General features: G+C 57.4%; 3 protein-coding genes across 9 annotated transcripts; 1 reads left to right on the plus strand and 2 right to left on the minus strand.

Annotated features, from left to right (window-relative positions):
* Positions 1–160: 160 nt before the first annotated feature.
* PTRH1 (peptidyl-tRNA hydrolase 1 homolog) lies at positions 161–1,680 on the minus strand (the record flags this gene model as incomplete). Its single annotated transcript, XM_082402724.1, is given in 7 exon segments — positions 161–259; positions 261–341; positions 430–475; positions 625–703; positions 706–723; positions 988–1,207; positions 1,561–1,680. Coding segments are annotated over 7 exon segments (639 nt in total). The 5' UTR covers positions 1,657–1,680.
* Positions 1,681–1,691: 11 nt separating this feature from the next.
* TTC16 (tetratricopeptide repeat domain 16) lies at positions 1,692–15,768 on the plus strand. 3 transcript variants are annotated; one of them, XM_082402614.1, is made up of 13 exons: positions 1,692–2,130; positions 2,976–3,566; positions 3,742–3,885; positions 5,091–5,191; positions 5,291–5,420; positions 7,625–7,839; positions 8,496–8,740; positions 9,110–9,251; positions 10,917–11,082; positions 11,602–11,744; positions 11,905–12,076; positions 13,532–13,616; positions 14,674–15,768. In XM_082402614.1, exons 2-13 carry the CDS (start codon positions 3,309–3,311, stop codon positions 15,627–15,629), a joined length of 2,757 nt encoding a protein of 918 aa, XP_082258740.1. In that variant the 5' UTR covers positions 1,692–2,130; positions 2,976–3,308; the 3' UTR covers positions 15,630–15,768. The 3 variants fall into 3 exon arrangements, with proteins under 3 accessions (XP_082258740.1, XP_082258742.1, XP_082258741.1); XM_082402616.1 differs by lacking the exons at positions 1,692–2,130; positions 2,976–3,566; positions 3,742–3,885 and having other exon boundaries at positions 5,107–5,191; positions 5,267–5,420; XM_082402615.1 differs by lacking the exons at positions 1,692–2,130; positions 2,976–3,566; positions 3,742–3,885; positions 5,091–5,191; positions 5,291–5,420 and adding an exon at positions 5,444–5,656.
* On the minus strand, positions 6,450–19,996 carry TOR2A (torsin family 2 member A). Of its 5 annotated transcripts, none has more exons than XM_082402700.1 (6): positions 19,759–19,978; positions 18,888–19,153; positions 17,960–18,135; positions 16,792–16,919; positions 16,363–16,475; positions 6,450–6,720 (listed from the first exon to the last, which is right to left on the minus strand). In XM_082402700.1, the coding sequence occupies exons 1-6, from the start codon at positions 19,907–19,909 to the stop codon at positions 6,694–6,696; spliced, it is 861 nt and encodes a 286-aa protein (XP_082258826.1). In that variant the 5' UTR covers positions 19,910–19,978; the 3' UTR covers positions 6,450–6,693. The 5 variants fall into 5 exon arrangements, with proteins under 5 accessions (XP_082258826.1, XP_082258824.1, XP_082258827.1 ...); XM_082402698.1 differs by lacking the exon at positions 6,450–6,720 and adding an exon at positions 12,751–14,187 and having other exon boundaries at positions 19,759–19,996; XM_082402701.1 differs by lacking the exons at positions 6,450–6,720; positions 16,363–16,475 and adding an exon at positions 13,939–14,187 and having other exon boundaries at positions 19,759–19,979.
* Positions 19,997–20,641: the final 645 nt, after the last annotated feature.

Below are 20,641 nucleotides of genomic sequence, written 5' to 3' on the forward strand. Positions count from 1 at the left end.
ACTGTTCCGGCCACAGTCCCCGCTTCCGTCCACAGGCAGCCTGGGGCAGCCCAGAGAAGAGTTATATAAAAAACAGATACCACAGGTTGGCGTGGCACCTCTGTGGACGTGGCTGGGTGTGTGGGCACGACAGTCAGGCAAGGAGCCAAGTCCACTGGCGTCAGGGCCCTGACGAAGGCCTCTGGCTTTGCTCACGTTTGTGGTCCAGGAGCAGGTCGGTGGCGCTCAGCAATGGAGGCAGCAGCTCCTGCTCAGCAGGGGGAGAAGTGGCCCAGCACGTAGCCCTGCACTGTGTCTGGGTGTGTCGGGCGCCCGATGCCCACCTGCAGCCGTGGCATTGCCTGTGGGCGAGCCAGAGGGGCCCAGGGAGCTTTGGTGAGGAGTGTCGGGGGCCCTGCGCCGGCCCACCCGACCCAGTGCAGGACTCATGTTAGAGTTGAGGCAGCTAATACAGGAACAGACTCCATTGTGGCCCCTTCAAGGGATACGAGAGGAGCAGTTAGTGCTGTCTTGGGTCAGCACCCTTCACCCCATCCCCTGCCAAGACTGGGGTCGGCAACCCTACCCCACTCCAGCTGGGAGGCCAGCTTCCCTATCCCCACCCTGACCAGCTCAGGGCCTCACCTGGCACTTCCTCCCAACTTCAGAGCCAGTTTCCCCAGCGGCTTGTGGAGCTCATCGTGCACCAGGCAGACCTCCTCAGCGTCAGTGCAAACAGCTCCGCTTGCACAGGGAAACGGTGGCCCTGGTTACCGCTGACCTGCCCAGGGGGTTTGTCCCGACTCAAGGCTCCCATGAGGAGGGGCCGCAATTAACCCCACTTCATGTATAAAGAAACTGAGGCTCTCACAATCACCCAAGGCCAGGCAGCAATTGGAGCTCAACAGGCACCTGGAGCTCCAGGTGAACTGATCTGCCGCAGCCCAGAATCCCCTCGCTGGCCCCTGCGCCCTCCCGGGCGGCCCACCCCTGGGGACCTCAACTCACTGGCCCGGGCCACGCCGCGCCCGTTGACGTTCATGAGCCGCCGTGGCCGGAGAAGGACCAGCTGCGCATCCCCGAGTGAGGCCAGGGCGAGGTCGGCGGCACAGCGCCGGGCGCGCGCCCAGCTCTCCGCCACACCTAGCCGCCGCGCCAGCTGCCCCAGCACCGCCATGCCCACGCCGTGCCGCGTGCCGGGCAGTCCAGGGTTCCCCAGGCCGGCCACCTGCGGGCGACACCGGGGAAACCGAGGCCCGACAACTCTCCCCATCCGCCTTCTCACAGCGCCCTCCGGGACCCAAAGCAGGGGAAGGTAAACGGAAAACTGGGCCAGAGTGGGTTAGGGGTACGAAGAGGAGCCCAAGAAACCCCGGAGACTTCAGAAGGCCGAGTGGAAACGGGCGCCCCCGGGGTGGGCGGGCAGGGCACCCCAGTGCAGGAGCGGAATTCCTGGAAGTTTGGAGCCCATCCGAGCATCGGACTCATTTCTGATACTAAAACTATGACAAGGAACTGGGGGGGGGGGCTTTGCCCAGGAGACACTGGCTACCCTACGCTGCCGTCCCTCACTCTATTCACCAGCCACCGCTTCCCCGGGGGCCGGGGTTCCAAAACGCACCGGCTCACGGCCAGACTCAACCACAGCCCTACGCGCCAGAGGCCAAACGGCCCCATGCTGCCCCAAAAAATGGCCCAGACCCCGCCCCCTGACGTCAGCCAGCCCTCGGCCAATTGCGGCCGCCACCTATCCAGGGGCGGCCATTAGCGTCCAATCCGGGGCGGGCCACGCGGCCGCCATGTTTCTGAGGGGCGGAAGTGGCGGGGCGGGGCGCCCCCGCGAGTTGCCCGTGGCCGCGTCACCGTGTCCGAGGGGTTTGTCGTGGGGCTCGCGGAGCCCTTGCTTGACCTCCGGATTGGGAGGAGGGAGCCGTATTTTGGCCCCCGCTGTGGCCCTGCCTCGCTTTGGAAACCCGGCAAGTCTTTTCCCCGCTGTACACCTCGGCCTCCCTAGCTGATAAAAACTTGCTAACTTCCTTCCGGCTCTGTTTGAAATTGGATTCCAGCGAGTGGAGTCCTTGGATTCCGGGGGCGTGGCTAGAGGGGCGGAGCCTGTGGGCGTCCTGGAGATGATGCCTAGCAACGTCAGGGGTGGGTGCCGGGAGGCAAGTGAGGGCCGCGAGGGAGCCCGCCCAGGCCCGGAGGTCCTCCTGGAAGGGGCCTCATGACAGAGTCCAGAGAGGTGCGGGAGAAGGCTAAGGCAAAGGCAGAGGGTCGGGGGAGAAGAGACCACGTCTGGGTTCACAGGAAAGGTTTTAAGTACGGGAGTGGCAAGATCATTTGTGCGATTCAATAAAGTCCCTGGCTGCTTGTGCAGAGAACAGAGGTCTTAGGACCTGTGGCTGGTGGGGAGGTCAGAGGGGTGGCCGGAGCTGGCATATAGCAGAGATGGCATTGGCCAAGATGAGAGGATGAGAGAAGAGGAGGGATCTAAGAGATCTTCAGGAAGTGGGATAGACAGGACTTAAGGACTGATGGGACATAGATCTTGGGCTTGGGTGGTTGGCAGAGGAAAGTGGACTCACCGCTGTGGGAAAACCTGGGGCAGAAGTCAGGTGGGGTGCTCAGTTTGGCATGCTGAGTGTGAGGGTCCTACAGGATATGCAAGAAGCTGCTGGACCCCCAGGGCCTGTGGCTTGGGGCAGGGCCTGAGCTGCAGAGTTTTGGGTGTCAGTAGCTGGAGGTAGGAGCTGAGGGGGACCAGGAGGAGAGCAGAGGCCAGTGTGAGCGTGAGACCTTGACCATAGGTGACAGAGGCAGGACTGGAGAGAGGTTAGGGGAGTAGGGGTGGGAGTGCCACCAGACCCCAGATTGTGCTTCTTACCAGGCCTCATTTCTACCCCTTCTCCATCCTGTAAAATACCTGAGGAGAGTGTGTAAGCGGAGTGGGGACTGTCTCTGGAGGCCTGCTCCAGCTTGCTGTCGCTTGGTTCCAGAATGCTCTGGGGCTTGACCAGGCTCCCTCACAGCACATCCCAAAGCCATGGGTGATTCCAGTGCCAAAGGGGACCCTACAGCGCGTCTTTGGGACCAGCCAGGTGTTCCGGAACTTTGATGATATAAAACCAAAGGCTGCGGGGTTAACGGTGCCCCTCAAAGTCAGGGAGTAGTGAGTGATTACCTTGCCATGGGGTCCCAGGTTCCTACCCTGCACAGCCACTGACATGCTGTGCAGGCTTGGGCCGGTTACTCTCCCTCCCTGAGCTTCAGCGAGCTCAACTGTATAACAGGGCTCTTCCACCTCAGCAGATAAAAGGCTGCTGGGCGGGATGAGCTCCAAGAATGTCAGCCTCCTCTCCCTGGGTCTCTGTCTACCCCTCTTGTCTCCCTACCCAAGTCCCCCTCTTCCCAGCCCATTCCCGAAGCCCCAGCTGTATGCTCTGGACTGGTCCCAAGTCAGGGCCAGCCCCTCCGCCTGTGCCCCCTGCCCCTGCAGCTACCATCGAGGCTATCAGTGCTTGGAGCAAGAAGACTGGGAGGTGGCGGTGCTGTTCTTCTCCCGCGGCCTCCACCTGGACTCCCAGCTGGTGAGGGGGACGGCCTGGGTGGGCACAGGCAGTTGCTGGCCCCATGCTCACCCCTCACTGTCCCACCTGCCTGGCCCCTTCTCTCAGGGCCACCAAGTCCCTGTTGTAGCTGAGTGTCAAGCCTCAGGGCGGATTGTGGGGAGGGGAACGGCAGCCTGGGTCCCCTCTCCCACAGGTAGAATTCTATGCCTTGAGAGCCGAGGCCTACATCCAGCTCTGCGACTTTTCCTCGGCCGCCCAGAACCTTCGAAAGGCCTACTCCTCCCAGCCGGAGAACACGGACTACCTGGAGCGGCTCACCTTGGTGCTTTACCTGAAGGTGCCTGGGGCTGCCCCAGGCCCACACAAGGCCCCACCTCACCCCCCGGCCTGCTGACTCTCCCTCCAGCTACGGGGGCTGTCCTGGTTCCTGAGACCAGCCCTGACTCCCTGGGGACCTTCGTGTCCCTGTGTCTATGTCCCCATCTGCTGCCCCACTAATGACCTCTCCCGCCTCCTGTATTGGTTTACCACCAGGGCTGGGTACGGTTTTGCAGCTTTGTCCAGTAGAACTTTCTGCAGTAGTGACAATGATTACTGTCCCATCTGGTAGCCACTAGCCACGTGGAACTGTTGAGCCCTTGAAGTGTGGCGAGCGTGACTGAGGAACTAATTTTGAAATTGTATTTAATTTGAATTGATTTGAAATTACATAGCCACGGGAAGCAGGTGGCTATTGTATGGGGCAGCACAGGCCTGCAGTCCACAGGCTCTAAGCACTAAAAAGGTAAGAGTGCCCACCATTTGCAATGCAAAATAAAGATGATATTAAACCATAAAATCCCAACAAAGTCCTGATTTTTTTTCCATTTTGACAAATTGAATGCCTTTGTTTTTAATGTCAATAATTATTCAATTCTGAAAAAGAAACATTCTTAAAACCAGAATGTTGGGGTCCTGAGTCCAGTCCTGCTCTTGCTGTGTGACTTTGGGAAGGTCACTTCACCTCTCTGAGCCTCAGTTCTTTCATCTAAAAGGGGAATGTTAGCTAGTCCCAGTGAGATAAGTTCAGGTTTTTTGTTTTTTGGGGTTTTTTTTTTTTTTTTGGCTGCACCTGGGCAGCTTGCGGGATCTTCGTTCCCTGACCCACATCCTGGGCAGTGAAAGTGCCGAATCCTAACCACTGGACCACCAGGGAATTCCCTAAGTTCGAGTTCTTAATACAGGGCTTGGCACCTGGAGCCCTAGGCCAGGTGGGAGCCTGTTACTGTTAGATCTGCTGTTCTGGTCCACCTCCCAGATTTTCTCTATTTTTCCTTGTTCCTTTGTGTGTATTGCTGTCTCTCTTGTCGTCAACTGTATATTTCTGTCTCCCCAGCTCTGGATCTCTCTCCATCTGTGTCTCTATCTCTTAAAGTCTCTCCCAGATCTAAAGGGCTCTGTCCCTGTCCCTTGTCATTCCACCTCAGTGCTGGCCATCCCTCAACTCGTGGGTGCTGCTAGGCTGGGGTCACAAGCAGAAGTGACTGCCCTCTGTGTCCTCAGGGCCAGTGCCTTTTCGAGCAACGCACCTTTCTGGATGCCCTGAACGTCTTCTCTCAAGCCTCTGAGCTCCAGCCTGAGAAATTCTGCTTCCGTTATCGATGGTGAGTGCCCTGGCTGTCCTTGCTGGCCTTTGCCCCCACGGCGTCCCCTTCCTTCCCCTCTCACCCAGTAGACAGAGCACCTTTGCCCTCTGCCCTCAGCATGGCCTGTCTCCTGGCCCTCAAACGGCATCGTGAATGCCTCTCATTCGTCACCAAGGAAGTGAAGCATGGCACCACCAATGCCGATGTCTACATCCTCCGGGCCAGGCTCTACAACTTCTTCCAGAAGGTAGAGCAGGGAGGGCAGCAGGGCAGCGGGGTGGACCTCCTCCTTGTCTGGATGCTGAGATGACAGGAGGCGGCTGGGCTGTCGGCCAGCCCCGAAGCCACCTCCCCCAGTGTAGTGGGGGCCCTGTCCTCCCCAGGCAGAGGCCCCAACCGGCACTGGCCCAGTCGGGTAGTTGTTCCATCCTCACTCAGCCCTGTCTCTGTGCCAGGCCTGCGCCAGCCCCCAGAAACCACAAGGTGAGAGGCCTTTGCCATCCCTGCCCTCATGGAACTCACAGCCCAGGGGAGACGTCCCCAAGCGGATAATTACACAAAGGATGATTTCCCAATTGTGTGAAGCACCATCAGGGGCACCCAGGCTTCCCTTAGATATGAGACTTGGGGTCACAAGCGAGGAGGGACTGCAGGGATGAGAGAGCGATGGGCAGGGTCTTGTGAATCCAGGGGACTCTGACTTCTTCCTGGGGGGCAGCAGGAGCCTCAAAAGGGTGCTCCCTGGGGCAGTGGGCCTTAGAAAGAGCCTTCTGGCTGCCAGGGGGCATGTGGGCTGGGGGGAGGGGCAAGCCTGGAGGCCGGAAGCCGGGTACCATCCATCTGGATAGGAGTGGGGCTCGAGGAGGATGGCCATGAGGGTGGCAAGGAGGGGGCAAGTTCCACAGACCTTTGGAAGCAGGACCTGAAACTGACTTGCTAGCCGGGGGGGGGGGGGGGGGGGGGGGCGGGGGGGGGGCGCGGTGAACATAAGGGAAAGGGAGGCATCCAGAACAATGCCTGGTGTTCCAGCTTGGCCTGAGTGCTTGGGGGTGGGGTGGGGGGAACCTCAGGAGGGGGTAAATGGGATGGGCCGGATTGGGCGGAGTGTCCTGGGGGTGTTGGAACCATGAGCCTCCCTATGCTGGGGGTTGGGCTTCTGTGTCCCACAGGTGACTCAGTGGGAGAGTCTCCTTCAAAGGTAGGAGACTAGTAATTATTATTATTATTTTTTTTAAAGATGCTGCTATTGCTCTTTTTTTAAATTTATATACATTTATTTATTTACTTTTGGCTGCATTGGGTCTTCGTTGCTGAGCACGGGCTTTCTCTAGTTGCGGCGAGCGGAGGCTACTCTTTGTTGCGATGTGTGGGCTTCTTTCGTTGTGGAGCACGGGCTCTAGGCACGCGGGCTTCAGTAGTTGTAGCATGTGGGCTCAGTAGTTGTGGCTCATGGGCTCTAGAGCTCAGGCTCAGGAGTTGTGGCGCACGGGCTTAGTTGCTCCGCGGTATGTGGGATCTTCCTAGACCAGGGCTCGAACCCGTGTCCCCTGCATTGGGAGACGGATTCTTAACCACTGCACCACCAGGGAAGTCCCGAGACTAGTAATTATTGATAATTATTTCTGATGGTTGGGATTTCAGCTGCTCCCTGCGATGCCTAAGCACATTCTAAGCACTTTACTCATGTTTATCTCTAAGGCTGGCAGTAACCCTTTGAGGTAGACACAACCCATTGCCCTCTTTTCACAGATGAGGAAACAGGTCCAGATGGTCTGGGTAACTTGCCCAAGGTCACAGTGGTGCTCCCCTTGAACTTAAGTCCATCTATTCCAAAGCCCTGCCCCAGCCTCGGCCATCTTCCCCCTCCCGACTTCCACTCACACCTGTTGTCTACACTGCCTCACTCACCCTCCAACCAATTACCCTATAGGACATGGGGTGCTTGCTAAAACTGTTTGTTGACTGACTGACAGACCTGCTCACCCAGTGGAAGGTATTTGCCTAGGGATGTTTTCTGCTCATGCCCAGGGCTGAATCTGTTCTTCGTTAGAGTTGTCTTGGGCTTAAAGGTCAGGAGCGTTGGGGAGGGTGTACAGGGGAGTATAGGGAGGACACGACAGTCACAGTCAGGAGACCGCACCCTCCCCCCTCCTGAAGTGAGCCTTGCAGAAGTCCTGCAAGGAGGAGGCATCTGTAACCCCATTCTACAGCAGAAACCACTGAGGTGGACCTGGCTCACCTGAGGTCGTATCTAGAAAGGGGCCAGTAGGGGTGGAGCCTCAGATGGGATTTTCCCACAAAGCAATGCAGAGCCACTGAAGATGGGTGGCATGGTGCTGGCCTGCCCAGAGAAAGGCCCCTACAGGCCTGGAGGTCTGCCTCCCCACACTGAACAGGGCAGGGTTCAGCTTGGCCTGCACCCCAATGCCATCCCTGGCCCCCCAACTGCAGCCCAGCCTCTGCCATCGAGACCTACACAGTGCCTTGCTACTGGATCCCAAGCACCCACAGGCCAAGGTGCTGCTCAAGGTGATGGTGGGCCAGGCCCAAGAGGCACGCCAAGATGCCGGGATCCTGGCCGTGCAGGGCAAGCTGCAACATGCGCTGCAGTGTATCAACCGCGCCATCGAGAACAACCCTCTGGACCCCAGCCTCTGCCTCTTCCGGTACTGAGTGGGGAGAGGCTGGTCTTGGGTCCCAGGCCCTGCCTTGCCTCAGATGTGCTGTGTGATCTCAGGAGAGCCCTTGACCCTCCCCAGGCCTCAGTTTCCCCATCTAGCCTCTAACAATCTTTCCCTACTCCCCATCGGGGGTCACAGGATCATGGGAGGTGGTCTCTGCTACTGCCTCTGGAGGAGGGGCAGGCAGCAGCCTGTTGAGCCTGGAATCCTGGACCCCCGGGCCTGCTGAGCAGTTATACACTGGCAGGCTCAGCCCAGCTCAGTGGACGAGGCTTGGGTTTGAATCTGGGCCACCCCACGAGGACCCACCACCTCATTCTGGGCCATTGCACTTCCTTGAGCCTGGGTTTTCTCATATAAGCAGTGGAGGTAAAATGTCCTGTGTACAAAAAGGCCTTAGCATAGAGGCTGGCACACACACAGCTCCCAGAAAGAAAGAGGGAAGCTATTTTTAAAGAAAAGTCAAATTACCAGTGACTAGCTGGCTATCTAAGTAGCAAAATCCAGGAGCCCCACAGGCCAAACTCAGTGCAAGAGGTGGGAGGCCCTCCCCCCCAGGTCAGAGGGCCCAGAGCCGCAGCCTCTCTCTGGGACACCCCTGGTCGGTGGGGCACTTTGGCCCTCACGTCCCTCCCTCGTAGGGGCATCATGTACCGACGGCTCTGGGAGTTTGACTCCGCCGTGGAGAACTTCCTGAAGGCGTTGGACATGATGACCGAGCACCAGCAGGACCTGGTGCAGCAGGCGCAGCGCCAACTGCTGTTGGCCTACAACGACTTCGCTGTGCACTGCTACATGCAGGGCGCCTACCAGGAGGGGGTGCTGCTGCTCAGCAAGGCGCTCAAGGGCGAGCAGCGGGAGAAAGGCCTCTACATCAACCGCGGTGGTGAGTGGGGGCCGGGCAGCCCAGTGTGAGCCCCTTGCCCCTCCAAGGCCTGGGCTGGGCGCTTGAGGGCCCTGAGGGAGGGAGGAGGGAAGGAGGGAAAGCGGAGTCTCAGGGTCCCACGGACACACTTTGGGAAACGTTGCCTTAGACAATCTGGCTACAGCCCTTCAAAATGCTCGGCATCAGGCAGCTGGAAGAAGGTGGCCGGAGGCACGGAAAACCTCTGCAGGTGCCCGCGACCGCCCGCTGGTGTCATCCACCACCCGTTGCAGGCCCCGCCCCCTGGGGGTGGAGCCAGCTGGGCTGGGGCTCCTGGGCCCTGGGTTTGCGGGGCTCACTCAGCCCCCGCCCCCGGCCCCCGGTCTCCAGATTGCTTCTTCCAACTGGGCAACCTGACCTTCGCTGAGGCGGACTACCAGCAGGCGCTGGCGCTGAGTCCGAAGGACGAGGGCGCCCACCTGCGCATGGGCCTGCTGCAGGAGAAGTTGGGCTTCTGCGAGCAGAGGAGCAGGTGCGCGCTGACTGTGGGTGGGGCGGGGGCTGTGGGCGGGGCTGTGGGCGGGGCGGACCGGGCCGCGGGCGGGGCCGAAGAGTCTGGAGTGAAGCCGGTCGGCTGGGATCCTGGGGTCGAGATGCTCTGCTCTCCCAGTTGTCTCCTAAATATCTATTTTATTTTTCAAGTTTTCTCTAAAACTCCTTCATTTTTTCTGCGAATATTGTTATGGTAATTGCGCTTTTTATTAAAAAAAACTTAAGTATTCAGTAACATATAACTTAGAACATGAAAGTTCCTTCTAATATCTACCTCCCAACGCCTCCCCTTCCCCTGTAAGTTTGGTAAAGAGTCCTCCAGATTGATTTCTATGCATATGTTAACAACTGTTATCATTTTACAAAAGTGAGATCATGCTAAGCTGATTTTTTTTAATAAGCTTATTTATTCATTTATTTATTTTTGGCTGTGTTGGGTCTTTGTTGCTGCACGTGGGCTTTCTCTAGTTGCGGCGAGTGGGGCTACTCTTTGTTGCGGTGCGCCGGCTTCTCATTGCGGTGGCTTCTCTTGTTGTGGAGCACAGGGTCTAGGTGCACGGGCTTCAGTAGTTGTGGCGCACGGGCTTAGTTGCTCTGCAGCATGTGGGATCTTCCCAGACCAGGGCTCGAACCCGTGCCCCCTGCCTTAGCAGGCGGATTCTTAACCACTGCGCCACCAGGGAAGTCCACTAAGCTGATTTTTGACTTACTTTTTTACTCCGCATGGCAATTACATATAGGACGACCTCATTTTCTTTTATTGCTTGCAAAGTATTCCATTCTGTGTAGGTACCACAATTAATTTCTTTAGACAGTAGTATGCTGATGAGTATTTGGGCTGTTTTCAGTTTTTTATTATAAATAATGCAGTAATGAGACCCAAGACATATGTTTTCATGCGTTCATACTAGTAATTCTGTAGTTAGATTGCCGGAAGTTAAATTGTTGGGTTAAAAAGTGTAAAAAATTAACATTTTAAAAGATAATACCCAATTGTTCTCCAAAAATAATGAACCAATATAAACTTCCCCCAGTAAAGGAAAGTCTTGGTTTCCCCAAACCTCCCTAGCCCAGGGTATTAAGACTGTTTTTCAACTTTGCTAATCGGGTAGGCAAAAAAAGGCTCTCTCGCAGCGGACTGACTTTGCATGTTTAAATTGTGAGTGCAGGACAGCATCTTTCGTGCGTTTATTGGCCATTATGGCCTGCCCAAATCATTCGCCCATTTGCTCTTAAATTGTTCATTAAAAAATTTTTTTTTGGTTATAAGTGTTCTTTGTAGGCTGGAAAATTAGCTTATCATCTGCCTTCTATGGCAAAATATTCTTCACTATTTACTGCTTTCTTTTGTGGTGTTTTTGCTACTCAATAATGGGATTTAACCATAGTCAAATTAATTTTTTCATTTTTAGCTGCTGGGTTTATGACATCTCAGAAAGGCCTTTCCTACTCCAGGATCATAAAAATGTCCACTTATGTTGGGATTTTACACTAACATTTAAGTGTTGGGTCCATCAAGAGGGGCGTGGTGGCAGGGAGCAGAGACCAGCCTGATTTTCCCCAAACTCCCCACTGGGGTCCAGAAGCCTCCGTATCCTCCAGGTGGCCCAGCTCAGAGCACCCTGTGGCCTGCTGTGTCCTGCAGGCAGTTCCAGAAGGCAGAGAACCGCTTCTCAATGGCCATCCAGCACAATCCCCAGAAGCCCCAGTACTACCTGTACCGCGCCAGGAGCCGGCAGCTCATGCAGAACATTTTTGGGGCCCGCCAGGATGTTGCCACTGTCCTGCTCCTTGACCCCAAACAACCGAAGGTGTGTGCCTGCTGGGCCAGGAGGGTGGACTCCAGAGTCAGTACCTCTGGCCACCTAAAGATACTCCCTGTCCCTAAAAGAAACCTGGTTTCCTAGCAGTAATAACAGCTGCTAATGCTGGAGCATTTACGATGTGCCAGGCACTGTTCTAACCAGTTCAGCTTACATCACCCCATTTAACCCTCTTCAGTACCTATGAGACAGGTAACATTATCATCACCCCACAATTCATAGAGGGAAGAGGGTAAGGCTCAGAGAAGTCAGTTCCCTTGGCCCAGGTCATGGAGCTTGGAGGTCACACTCTTATCTGGCTGGCTGCAGAACCACTGGTCAGACTCACCATCAGCACTCCCTCACCGAATAGTTCCTTTCTCAAGATGTCCTAATAGTTCTGGGGCAGAAAGGTCCAGCCCTTTAAAAAACAACAATCTGTAAACCCTTCCTCTGCCAGGGCAGCACCACACCATCTGCCCCCTGTCCTGGCCCACACCTGACTCTGGTCACCCTCTTTCCTGGCAGCTGCTGCCACTGATGACCACCCTCTTCCCCGGCATGTCAGTGGAGGAGGTGCTTAACAGCCAGGTGGCCCACCTGGCCAGGCTGCAGCTGGAGCGGGTGGTGGAGCACAGCCTGCAGGCCGGCACCCCTCAGGATATCGTGGGGTAAGTTTCTCCAGGAGGGCCCGCGGGCCCAGAGTCGGGGGACGGTTGGGGCTCAAGGCACCTCTGGCCCTAATCGCCTTCTCAGGCCACTGTCCAGTCCTGGGGATGATGGGGTGAGTCAGGGAGGCCAACCCAGCACTCTGGGGTCACGGCTTGTCAGGCAGCTCAAGGAGCGGGAACTAGAGCGCCAGAGGGCCCGGGCCCTGCAGCTTTCATGGAAGCTGGAGCAGCCTTTGTTCGAGACCTCCAAAGAGCTAGAGGCCACTCGCCAGTCCCTGCAGGCAAAGCCAGAAGGCCCAGAAGAAGAGGCCAAGTCCCCTGGGGAGAAGGAGGTAAGTGGGCTGTATGCCGGAGCCGGAGGTCCTTGAGGTCCAAGGTGGAATGTACCCCAAGTCAGGGCTGAGGGATGCACGCTGGCTAGAGGCTGGCTTCTGGGCCTGGCTCTGCCACCACTCAGATGTGTGACTTGGGCTGGGGACATCTCGCTGTGAGACAGAGAAGGTACCAGTAAGGGGTACACCTGAAGGAGGGTGCGTGAGAATGTGGGCCCCTCACGGAGAGAGGCTTCCCACACTTTGTCCACATTCACCTTCATAAATTCCGCTGTGTGGACTGGCCACTTGTACCAGAATTTTCTTAATTCTTAAATTCATTTCTAAAATCTTTTCACTGAATGGAACATATAGAAAAGTACATGACTCATAAGCGAACTGTTTGATGGATTTTCACAAACTGAATACCCCCATGGCACCATTCTCCAGATCAAGAAAGAACACATTCCCAGTTCCCCAGAAGCCCCTCGTGCCCCCTTCCAGGCCCCTCCCTCAGCCCAGCACACCCCACAAGGCTGTCCTGATTCCTAACACCACAGACGAGCGTGCCTGTCCTTCACAACAGAGGACAAATGTGGCGCATGCCCCTTTGCTCTGGCTCCTTTCACCGAGCGTCCAAGTCTGTGAGATGCATCCAAGTTGACTGCTCCTTCTCATTGCTGGAGACAGTGCCATCCTGCGAATATCCTGCCGTTTATTTATCCACTCGACTGCTGATGGACAGCAAGTAAATTGTGTTCAAGGGAGACTTTAACCATCGAAGTAAACGGAGTGCCAGCATCCCTTGCCAGAAATGGGAAAGGCAAGCTCTACGTTTTCCTAGCTCACATTAGGATACAAAAATACAGAACTTGGGTCTGTGTACGCCCTGAAGTCATCGTGGGGTCCCTGCTGAGTGCTCCGCAGCCCTGCCCGCTCCCGCATCGCATCTTACTCCCGCACATTTCCCGCGGCCTGCAAGTGCGACCAGCAGCCGAGAGCCGGGCCAAGAGCCTGGCCGCAGAGTCCCCCTGACTTGGATTCCAGCCCTGCTTCTCTGCCTCTTAGCCGAGTGCCCAGGGCAGCTGCTTAGGTGTTTCCTGGTCCGGGAAATGGTAATGGCAGGCGAGTTCCCTCCCAGATGCGCAGGGAGATGAAACACGGAGAAGGTCCTCAGTTTCTCACTAGCCATTCCCCGGACACAGCACTTCACAGTTCACAGAAGCCTATCCCACAATTGAACTAATTTGCATTTTGCAGATAGAGAGATGAGGCCCAAGAGCCTCTTGACACTGCTTTTCTCACGTGGCCACACCTGTCTAACCTGGCCACGCCCCCTCCTGTCCAGTCAACCTCTCCATGTCCCCATCCAGCCCTAACCTGTGACCCTCGAGGAGCTCTAAGCGGCTGGACTTACAGAGCTGCGGCCACTGTGACCGTGCAGCCAGTGATCATGCAGCCTGTCTCTTGCCCTAGGAGAAGCTGGTGCCGGGTCCCAGCAAGGAGAGGTCCCTGACCGACAGCTACATCAGCCAGACCTCTTCAGGCTCCATCTTGGGCTGTAAGTCCCCCTGCTCCTGCCAGACCTGAGTGAGCCGACGCAGCAGGGAGGGCAAAGGTCAGGGGTCAGGGACTCCCAGGCCTGAGTGTGAATTTGGGCTCTGCTGTCACAGCTGTGTGAGTGTGGAGTGGGAGGAATCATCCCAGCTTTGCGGGGGGCACAGGGAGCCCTCAGCGATGCCCAGCACACAGCCCGCGAGGCCGGCTCTCACCGCGAGGCGCTTCACAGTTGCTGCCTGCTCCACCCTCATTCCCCGCTCAGGCCTGTCTCTCTTCTCTCTACCCCCTTGGCCTCTCCCTGAAATAAGCCCACGAAGCCTGTGCACGTCCAGGGGGCTTTTACCCTCAATTCTGAAAGGTGCCAGCGTGGAGGGGACAAAAGTAAAAAACGCAAGAATGCTGCTCTGGGTCCCAGGGGCAGCCATGGGCAGTCCAGGGAGGGACGGGAGTAGCAGCGGCCAGCCGCCTTCCTGCCATTCAGCAAATGCGTTGAGCGTCCTAGGGCCAGGCCTGTGCTGGACGCTGGTTACAGGCATGAATGGCACAGTCGTTGCCCCAGGGAGCTCTTGGTCCTGGAGGGAAGAAGGCACACAGGTAAACAGATACCAGGACAGTGTAGCCATACTATGGAGGGGAGTCCTGAGGGCTCTGGGTGCATTTAGCTCCCTTTGGGGGGTCAGGAAGGGCTTCCAGGACCCAGGGGAAGAGCGGTAGCCAAGTGTGCGCAGGGTGGAGCGGGGGGAACTGCTGCAGGCAGGGGGCCAGGGCCCTGCAGGCTGTTGGCTGTGGCTGGAACGCAGAGGGCAAGAGGCAGGCAGCAGAGTGGAGGCCAGCGCTGGGCGAGTGGGGTCCTTCGTATCTCCCCCTTATCTTACGGCCCTGACCCACCTGCAGGGCTCAGGGTGCCAGGAGGGCTGGGCTGCCGTGAGCTGGCAGGCCTTCCCCTTGGCCATGCAAGTCCTCTGGGACATAGGCAAGGGTGAGGCCTAGAAGTCTCCCTTTCCTGGCACTGTCTGGGGAAGGCGGCCTGACAGCTTCTCTTGACATATCCTTTCCAGTCAGGACCACGTCCACCTCAGAGACGGAGATGTCCACTGTCTGCCAGGAATACAGGAGCACTTCGACCACTGTTGTGACGTTCTCTGACTCTTCACTGCTAAGGACACAATCCTCAGACTTGGGGGACAAGAGGGAAGACCTAAGCCTGAGCCACAGCCCCAGAAAAACCAAGTCCACTCCAGGCCACAGCCAGAGGCCCAGCGAGCCCGAGGCCATCCAGGTCCAGAGCCAGAGGCCCAGCAGGACCGAGGCCGACCAGGTCCAGAGCCAGAGGCCCAGCAGGACCGAGGCCAACCAGATCCAGAGCCAGAGGCCCAGCAGGACCGAGGCCATCCGGGTCCAGAGCCAGAGGCCCAGCAGGACTGAGGCCATCCGGGTCCAGAGCCAGAGGCCCAGCAGGACCGAGGCCGACCAGGTCCAGAGCCAGAGGCCCAGCAGGACCGAGGCCAACCAGATCCAGAGCCAGAGGCCCAGCAGGACCGAGGCCATCCGGGTCCAGAGCCAGAGGCCCAGCAGGACCGAGGCCATCCGGGTCCAGAGCCAGAGGCCCAGCAGGACCGAGGCCGACCAGGTCCAGAGCCAGAGGCCCAGCAGGACTGAGGCCATCCGGGTCCAGAGCCAGAGGCCCAGCAGGACCGAGGCCGACCAGGTCCAGAGCCAGAGGCCCAGCAGGACCGAGGCCGCCCTGAGCCAGAGGCCCAGCAGGACCAAGCCCGCCCAGGTCCAGAGCCGGAGGCCCAGCAAGACCGAGGCCACTCGGAGCCGGAGGCCCAGCGGGACTGAGGCCACCCAGGGCTCAAGGCAGAGGCTCAGAAAGGCCAAGGGTGCCCATGGCCAGAGCTGGAGACCCAGAAAGGCTGGTGCCACCCAGGACTGGAGCTGGAGACTGATCCAAAGTCCCAGCAACACGCAGACCACCCAGGGCCTGAGACAGAACCCCAGCCCCGGCAGTTAGGCTGCTCTCTGAAGGGGCCGCTCAGCAAAGCAGTCTCCTCCAGAGCAATCAGAACCTCAGCCAACATCCCTCTGGTCCCATGGCTAAATTTATTGTATTTGTTCTCTTCTTTTACAAAATTAAAAACTTGAAAAGCCCAGCCCAAGTGGCAACTTGAGTCCCTCTGTTTCCAGAGACAGAAGTCTCAGCCTGGCTTTACGATACTGGGACATAGGGTGTGGGGTGGAGGGTAGGGGTGTGGTGCCTGAGCCAGGGCCGAGACCAAAGAAGGAGGGAGCAGCCACGAGCCACCGTCCCTGAGTTAAAATTCACATTTTAAGAAGGCTCAGGCTGGAGGGTGAGGTCAAGGCTCATTGAAGTTCTGGGGTGACCAGCGGTTTCCCTGAGGAAGGAAGTAAAGGCCAAGATGCCCTCAGACCAGTGAAGAGGCCAGGGCCTGCCCTGGCCTTCTGTTTCATGGCCTAGCCAACAGCCCTCCTCATCTTCCTATTGTGCTCTGGGTCCCAGGAGGCACAGGACAAGGGACCCTGTGGCAGAGGCCCCAGGGCTATTCCTTCACAGCCTGGCCAGGTAGAGGAAGATAAGGATGCTGCCTGGAGAGTCAGAGGAAGAAGGAGATTCGGGAAGCCACAGTCTTGCAGCCATTGGAGGAAAAGAGCTGCTCGTCCTCAGGGAAGAAGGTGGTGCTGTCCAGCACAGCCTGGACGACCTCATCCCTTGGCTCCAGGCCTACCTGGGCCAGCTCGTTGAGCACACAGTGCTGCACATGGTGCCTCTGGAGAGGTAGGAAGGGCACCAGGGCGTCCAGGAGATGCTCTTCCATGATGCCCGAGCGCCAGAAGCCATCTGCAGGAAGGAGCGATGGGAAGAGGCAGTGCTTCACGGGGATCAGCTGGGCCCTGTCCACCCCCAAAGGAAGGAAGTGCAGGAACGGGGCTGGTCTTAATCCTCCCAGCCACCTTCCAGGTGCTGGGCTCGGGGAGGCTGTCTGCCAGCCCAGAGCGCCAAAGCCTGGGCTGGGAAGTACCGGGTCAGGGGGCAGAGCATCAGACCTGGGAGAGCCTGGCCCACCCCAGGGAGCCCAGCCCATCCCTCCATGTGATCTGGGCGTGAGACCTCAGCCTGGAAACCACCCTGGGGTGGGGTCCTTGGCCGAACTCACGGTTCGGGTTGTCCAGCACGGCCTGGGAGATAACCGGCTCCAGCTCCTGCAGGCGAATCTCCTCGCGCTCCCGGCGGCTGCGCCATGCCTCCAGCACCACCTGGTTGATCTGCTCACCGCCAGTGTTGCTAAAAACCACGGGGGACGCAGACAGTGAGGACAGGATGTGGCCCTTGCTTCCCACGTGCCACCTAACGTGACCTGAGCCTGGGGGCCCAGCTCAGTGCTGGCAGGAGCCAAGCCCACTCAAAACACCCCGGGAACCACTTCCCCTCTCCGGAGCTTGTGCCCTTAACCATGACCCCTGGAAGTTCGGCTATATGTGTCATGCACTTTACAGTTTATAGAACACTTTCAGGTCCCTTACCGACTTTCCCTCACCCAGCCTCTAGGAGGACAGTGGGGCATTAAGATTGACCCTGTTGTTCAGAAGAGGAGGTGGGAGCTCAGAGAGTTGAAGCGTTTTGCCTGAGGAAACAAAGCTAGGACTCCTAGAGGTGGGACTGAAACTCTAGTCCTGTTTTTCCCAGGCCTGTGTCCTCTTGGCCACAAAAGAGGGAAAACTCTTAACCCAGCAGGGTTCCGCAAAGAAATAAGGATTAAGAGACTGAGCCCAGGGAACACTGGGCAGTGGTTAAGAACCTGCCTGCCAATGCAGGGGACACGGGTTTGAGCCCTGGTCCGGGAAGATCCCACATGCCGCGGAGCAACTAGGCCCATGAGCCGCAATTACTGAGCCTGCGCTCTAGAGCCCACGAGCTGCAACTACTGACCCCGCGCCTAGAGTCCATGCTCCACAACAAGAGAAGCCACTGCAATGAGAGGCCCGCACACCGCAACAAAGAGTAGGCCCTGCTCGCCACAAATAGAGAAAGCCCGTGCGCAGCAACAAAGACTCAACGCAGCCAAAAATAAATAACTAAATAAATAATTTAGTTATTTATTTATTTAAGAGAGAGAGACTGAGCCCAGAATGGGCTTTGAGAATGTCAAAGGGAAGTCAACCACCTTGAATGACAGTGTCACCAGTGAGGGTGTGGGGGACTTTGGGAAAGCCCAGTGGGCCCGGGGGGAACAGTATTCTGCTATGGGACCACAGGCCAAGACTGGAGAGCTGAGACCTCTGATGAGTGTCCCTGCACCCTGCCCGCTGCAAAGCTGGCCCCACCTGATGAAGATGAAGATGGCTTTGCGATAGTTGGTCCCATAGACAACCCAGGAGGGGCCCAGGAAAGGTCTCAGGACCTCTATCAGGCCTGGGGCCAGCTCGTCCATCTCATCGAAGAGGAAGAGAGAGCGGCTGCAGGCAGTGAGGTTTCCCTGGACCCAGCTCTTCAGGTCCTTCTGTGGGAGAAAGGCAAGGGTATGAGGGGGACTGGAGATGCTCCCCCAATCCCAGATTTCTTCCCAGAGCAAGAATTAATCTCCTTCCCAGGAAGATATGGTCTCCCAGAGAGTACCAATCCCTTAATGGGACTGATGGTGAAACTGTGGCCCACAGAGGGGCAGAGACTTGTCCAAGCTCACACAGCAAGTCAGCAAGAAAACAGGGACTCAGACCCAGGCCTCTCACCTGCCTTTTCAGGGCTCCTTCCCCGACACCTACTGCTTTCTAAAAAAGGGGATGGCTCCTTCCTGCTCCCTGAACATTCCCAACAGAGTTGACAACTGAAACAGATTAGCCTGGAAAGTACCTTGCAATCAACAACAACAGTAGTAAGGCTAATTGGATTTCCTGAGTGCTTACTCTGAGCCTCAAATTGGGGCTAAGGGCTTTACACAGAGAAGATAATGCAGACTGTCTGGCAAAGGTAAATGCTCAATAAATAACACCTGCAATTCTATAATCCCACATCCCTCACAACAACCCTGGCAGGTAGGTGCCATTACTGGCCCCCAGGAATTAAATCAAGAACTCCCTGCCGGGTGGTACCACCCCAAGCTTTGTTCAGGGTGGGTCCTGAAGGGTGAGGCTTCAACTGGCTGTGTGGCCTGGAGCAAGTGATTCCCCTCTCTGGGCTCAGGATTCACTCCTTCCCTAGGGTCCAGCACTCCACAGTGCAGGTGGATGGTGGTCCAGGACAAAACCAGCCTACCTTGTAGCGCTCCAGGTGGCCGGGGTGGGGGAAGTGGATGACCGGGGAAAAGTGGTGCACATGGGGGCTGCGGAGACCACCCCGGAAGAGGTAGTGTGCCAGCAGGGAGCTGACATAGGACTTGCCGGTGCCAGTCCAGCCATGCAGAGAGAGGACCAGTGGCTTGGTGGGGGCTGGATCCTGCACGAAGGCCTTCAGTGCCTTCACCACCAGCGCCCTGGCCAAATGCTGGCCCACCAGGTGCTGCGCCAGGTCACACTCCAGACCTAGGGCCACAAGAAGGACAGTGTCAGAGCTGAGGACACACCCGCCACGGAAGAGGTCCAGGAGGGAAGTCATGTCTGGAACCTGGTCTGGGGATCCGCGTTCTGGGACGTTTTTACAGGCTGTCTGCGGAAAGGAGTGCGGCCCTTGGGGTCTCGGCCTCAGGAGTCACCCTCAGGCCTGACTCAGCTCAGCAGCGCCCCCACCAGATGGCCCTCTGGATTGCGCTCAGCCCTAAGTGGGCGCGAGCTGTCAAGAGGATCTGCCCAAGACTCCCGCCCATCTCCAAGGCAGGCTTCTTCCTTGATGGCCAGTCCAGTGCGGAGGTCTAAACTTCCCCCCAAGGCCCTGCTGTCAAAGGCCTCTCTCCATCCTGGCAGGGCTCTGCCTGGACCCCAAACAGGCATCCCCAAACCCTCGCCCCAAGTCCCGTGCCCCAGGCTCTCAGGGTCCCTCAACGCCGGGCCCACTTCCGGCCCTGGCCATCCGGAAGTCTGGGGGTCACACCCTCGGTTCTACTCTCCAGGTCCGGCCCCGGCGCACCCCCGGGGTCCGAGGGCTCCCCGGTCCGCCGGCCGCTCCTGTCCGGGCGCCCGCGGCTGCTCACCCTGGAAGTCGGGCCGGAAGTCACATTCACAGAAGGCGCCGAAGTTGCATCGCAGCGAAGTCAGGTCCCAGGCGGCGGCCGCGGCCGAGACCAGCCCGAGCAGCCCGAGGAGCGAGCCCCACAGCCAACAGCCGCGCCTCACAGCCGCCATCCGGGTGAGACCGGAGCTGGGTCTGCGGCCGCCAACCTCCTCTCCCGAGAACTACAACTCCCAACATGCATCGCTCCGCGGCAGCCATCGCCTGTGGCCTACAACTCCCGGCTCCCTTCTCTCCCCTCTCAAAGGCCTGCCCGGTCGTCCCGCTGCAGGCCCGGAAGGTGGCCTCCAGGGGGAGCCCGCGAACCGTCCAAGCCAGGACTGCGGGCTGAGTTTCCATGGCCACGGTAACTAGGGGACCATCACAGTAGCTCCGAAAGAAAAATAAATGAAGGATTATGACCACAAAGGGTGACGTAATAATTGTAGCAAAAACTTGTGCGGCACCTTACACCTTGCAAAACACCTTTTCTGTGCTCTTTTTTTTTCTTTTATATGATAAAAGAGCGCTAATAGCTTTTGGTGAGCACCTACTATGTACCGTTAACGTTAGGTGCCTTATATATCTTATGATAACAGTACCTGTCATATAGAGGAATGGTGATATTTCAGTGAGGTACAGGCACGTGAAGTGTTTTGTTTCACAAAGTAATCAATAAATGATCACTGAAAATACATTATGGGACTTCCCTGGTGGTCCAGTGGTTAATACTCCGCGCTTCCACTGCAGGGGGCGCGGGTTCCATCCCCGGTCGGAGAAGTAGGATCCCGCAGGCCGCATGGTGCGGCCAAAAAAAAAAAAAAAAAAAAATCCATTATGTATGAAACATGGCAGTCCCTTACCTA

Source organism: Balaenoptera borealis (assembly GCF_965194805.1).
Source record: "Balaenoptera borealis genome assembly, chromosome: 8".
NCBI lineage: Eukaryota > Metazoa > Chordata > Mammalia > Artiodactyla > Balaenopteridae > Balaenoptera > Balaenoptera borealis.

Excerpts from the sequence above, each read along its gene's own strand:
- TOR2A (XM_082402698.1), bottom strand. The coding sequence starts at position 19,909 with ATGGCGGCTGTGAGGCGCGGCTGTTGGCTGTGGGGCTCGCTCCTCGGG. Across the intron at positions 18,136-18,887 it reads GCCACCTGGAGCGCTACAAG|AAGGACCTGAAGAGCTGGGT; the intron begins GTAGGCTGGTTT and ends TTTCTCCCACAG. Across the intron at positions 16,920-17,959 it reads GCCATCTTCATCTTCATCAG|CAACACTGGCGGTGAGCAGA; the intron begins GTGGGGCCAGCT and ends CGTGGTTTTTAG.
- TTC16 (XM_082402614.1), top strand. The coding sequence starts at position 3,309 with ATGAGCTCCAAGAATGTCAGCCTCCTCTCCCTGGGTCTCTGTCTACCC. Across the intron at positions 3,567-3,741 it reads TCCACCTGGACTCCCAGCTG|GTAGAATTCTATGCCTTGAG; the intron begins GTGAGGGGGACG and ends CCTCTCCCACAG. Across the intron at positions 11,083-11,601 it reads TTGACCCCAAACAACCGAAG|CTGCTGCCACTGATGACCAC; the intron begins GTGTGTGCCTGC and ends CTTTCCTGGCAG.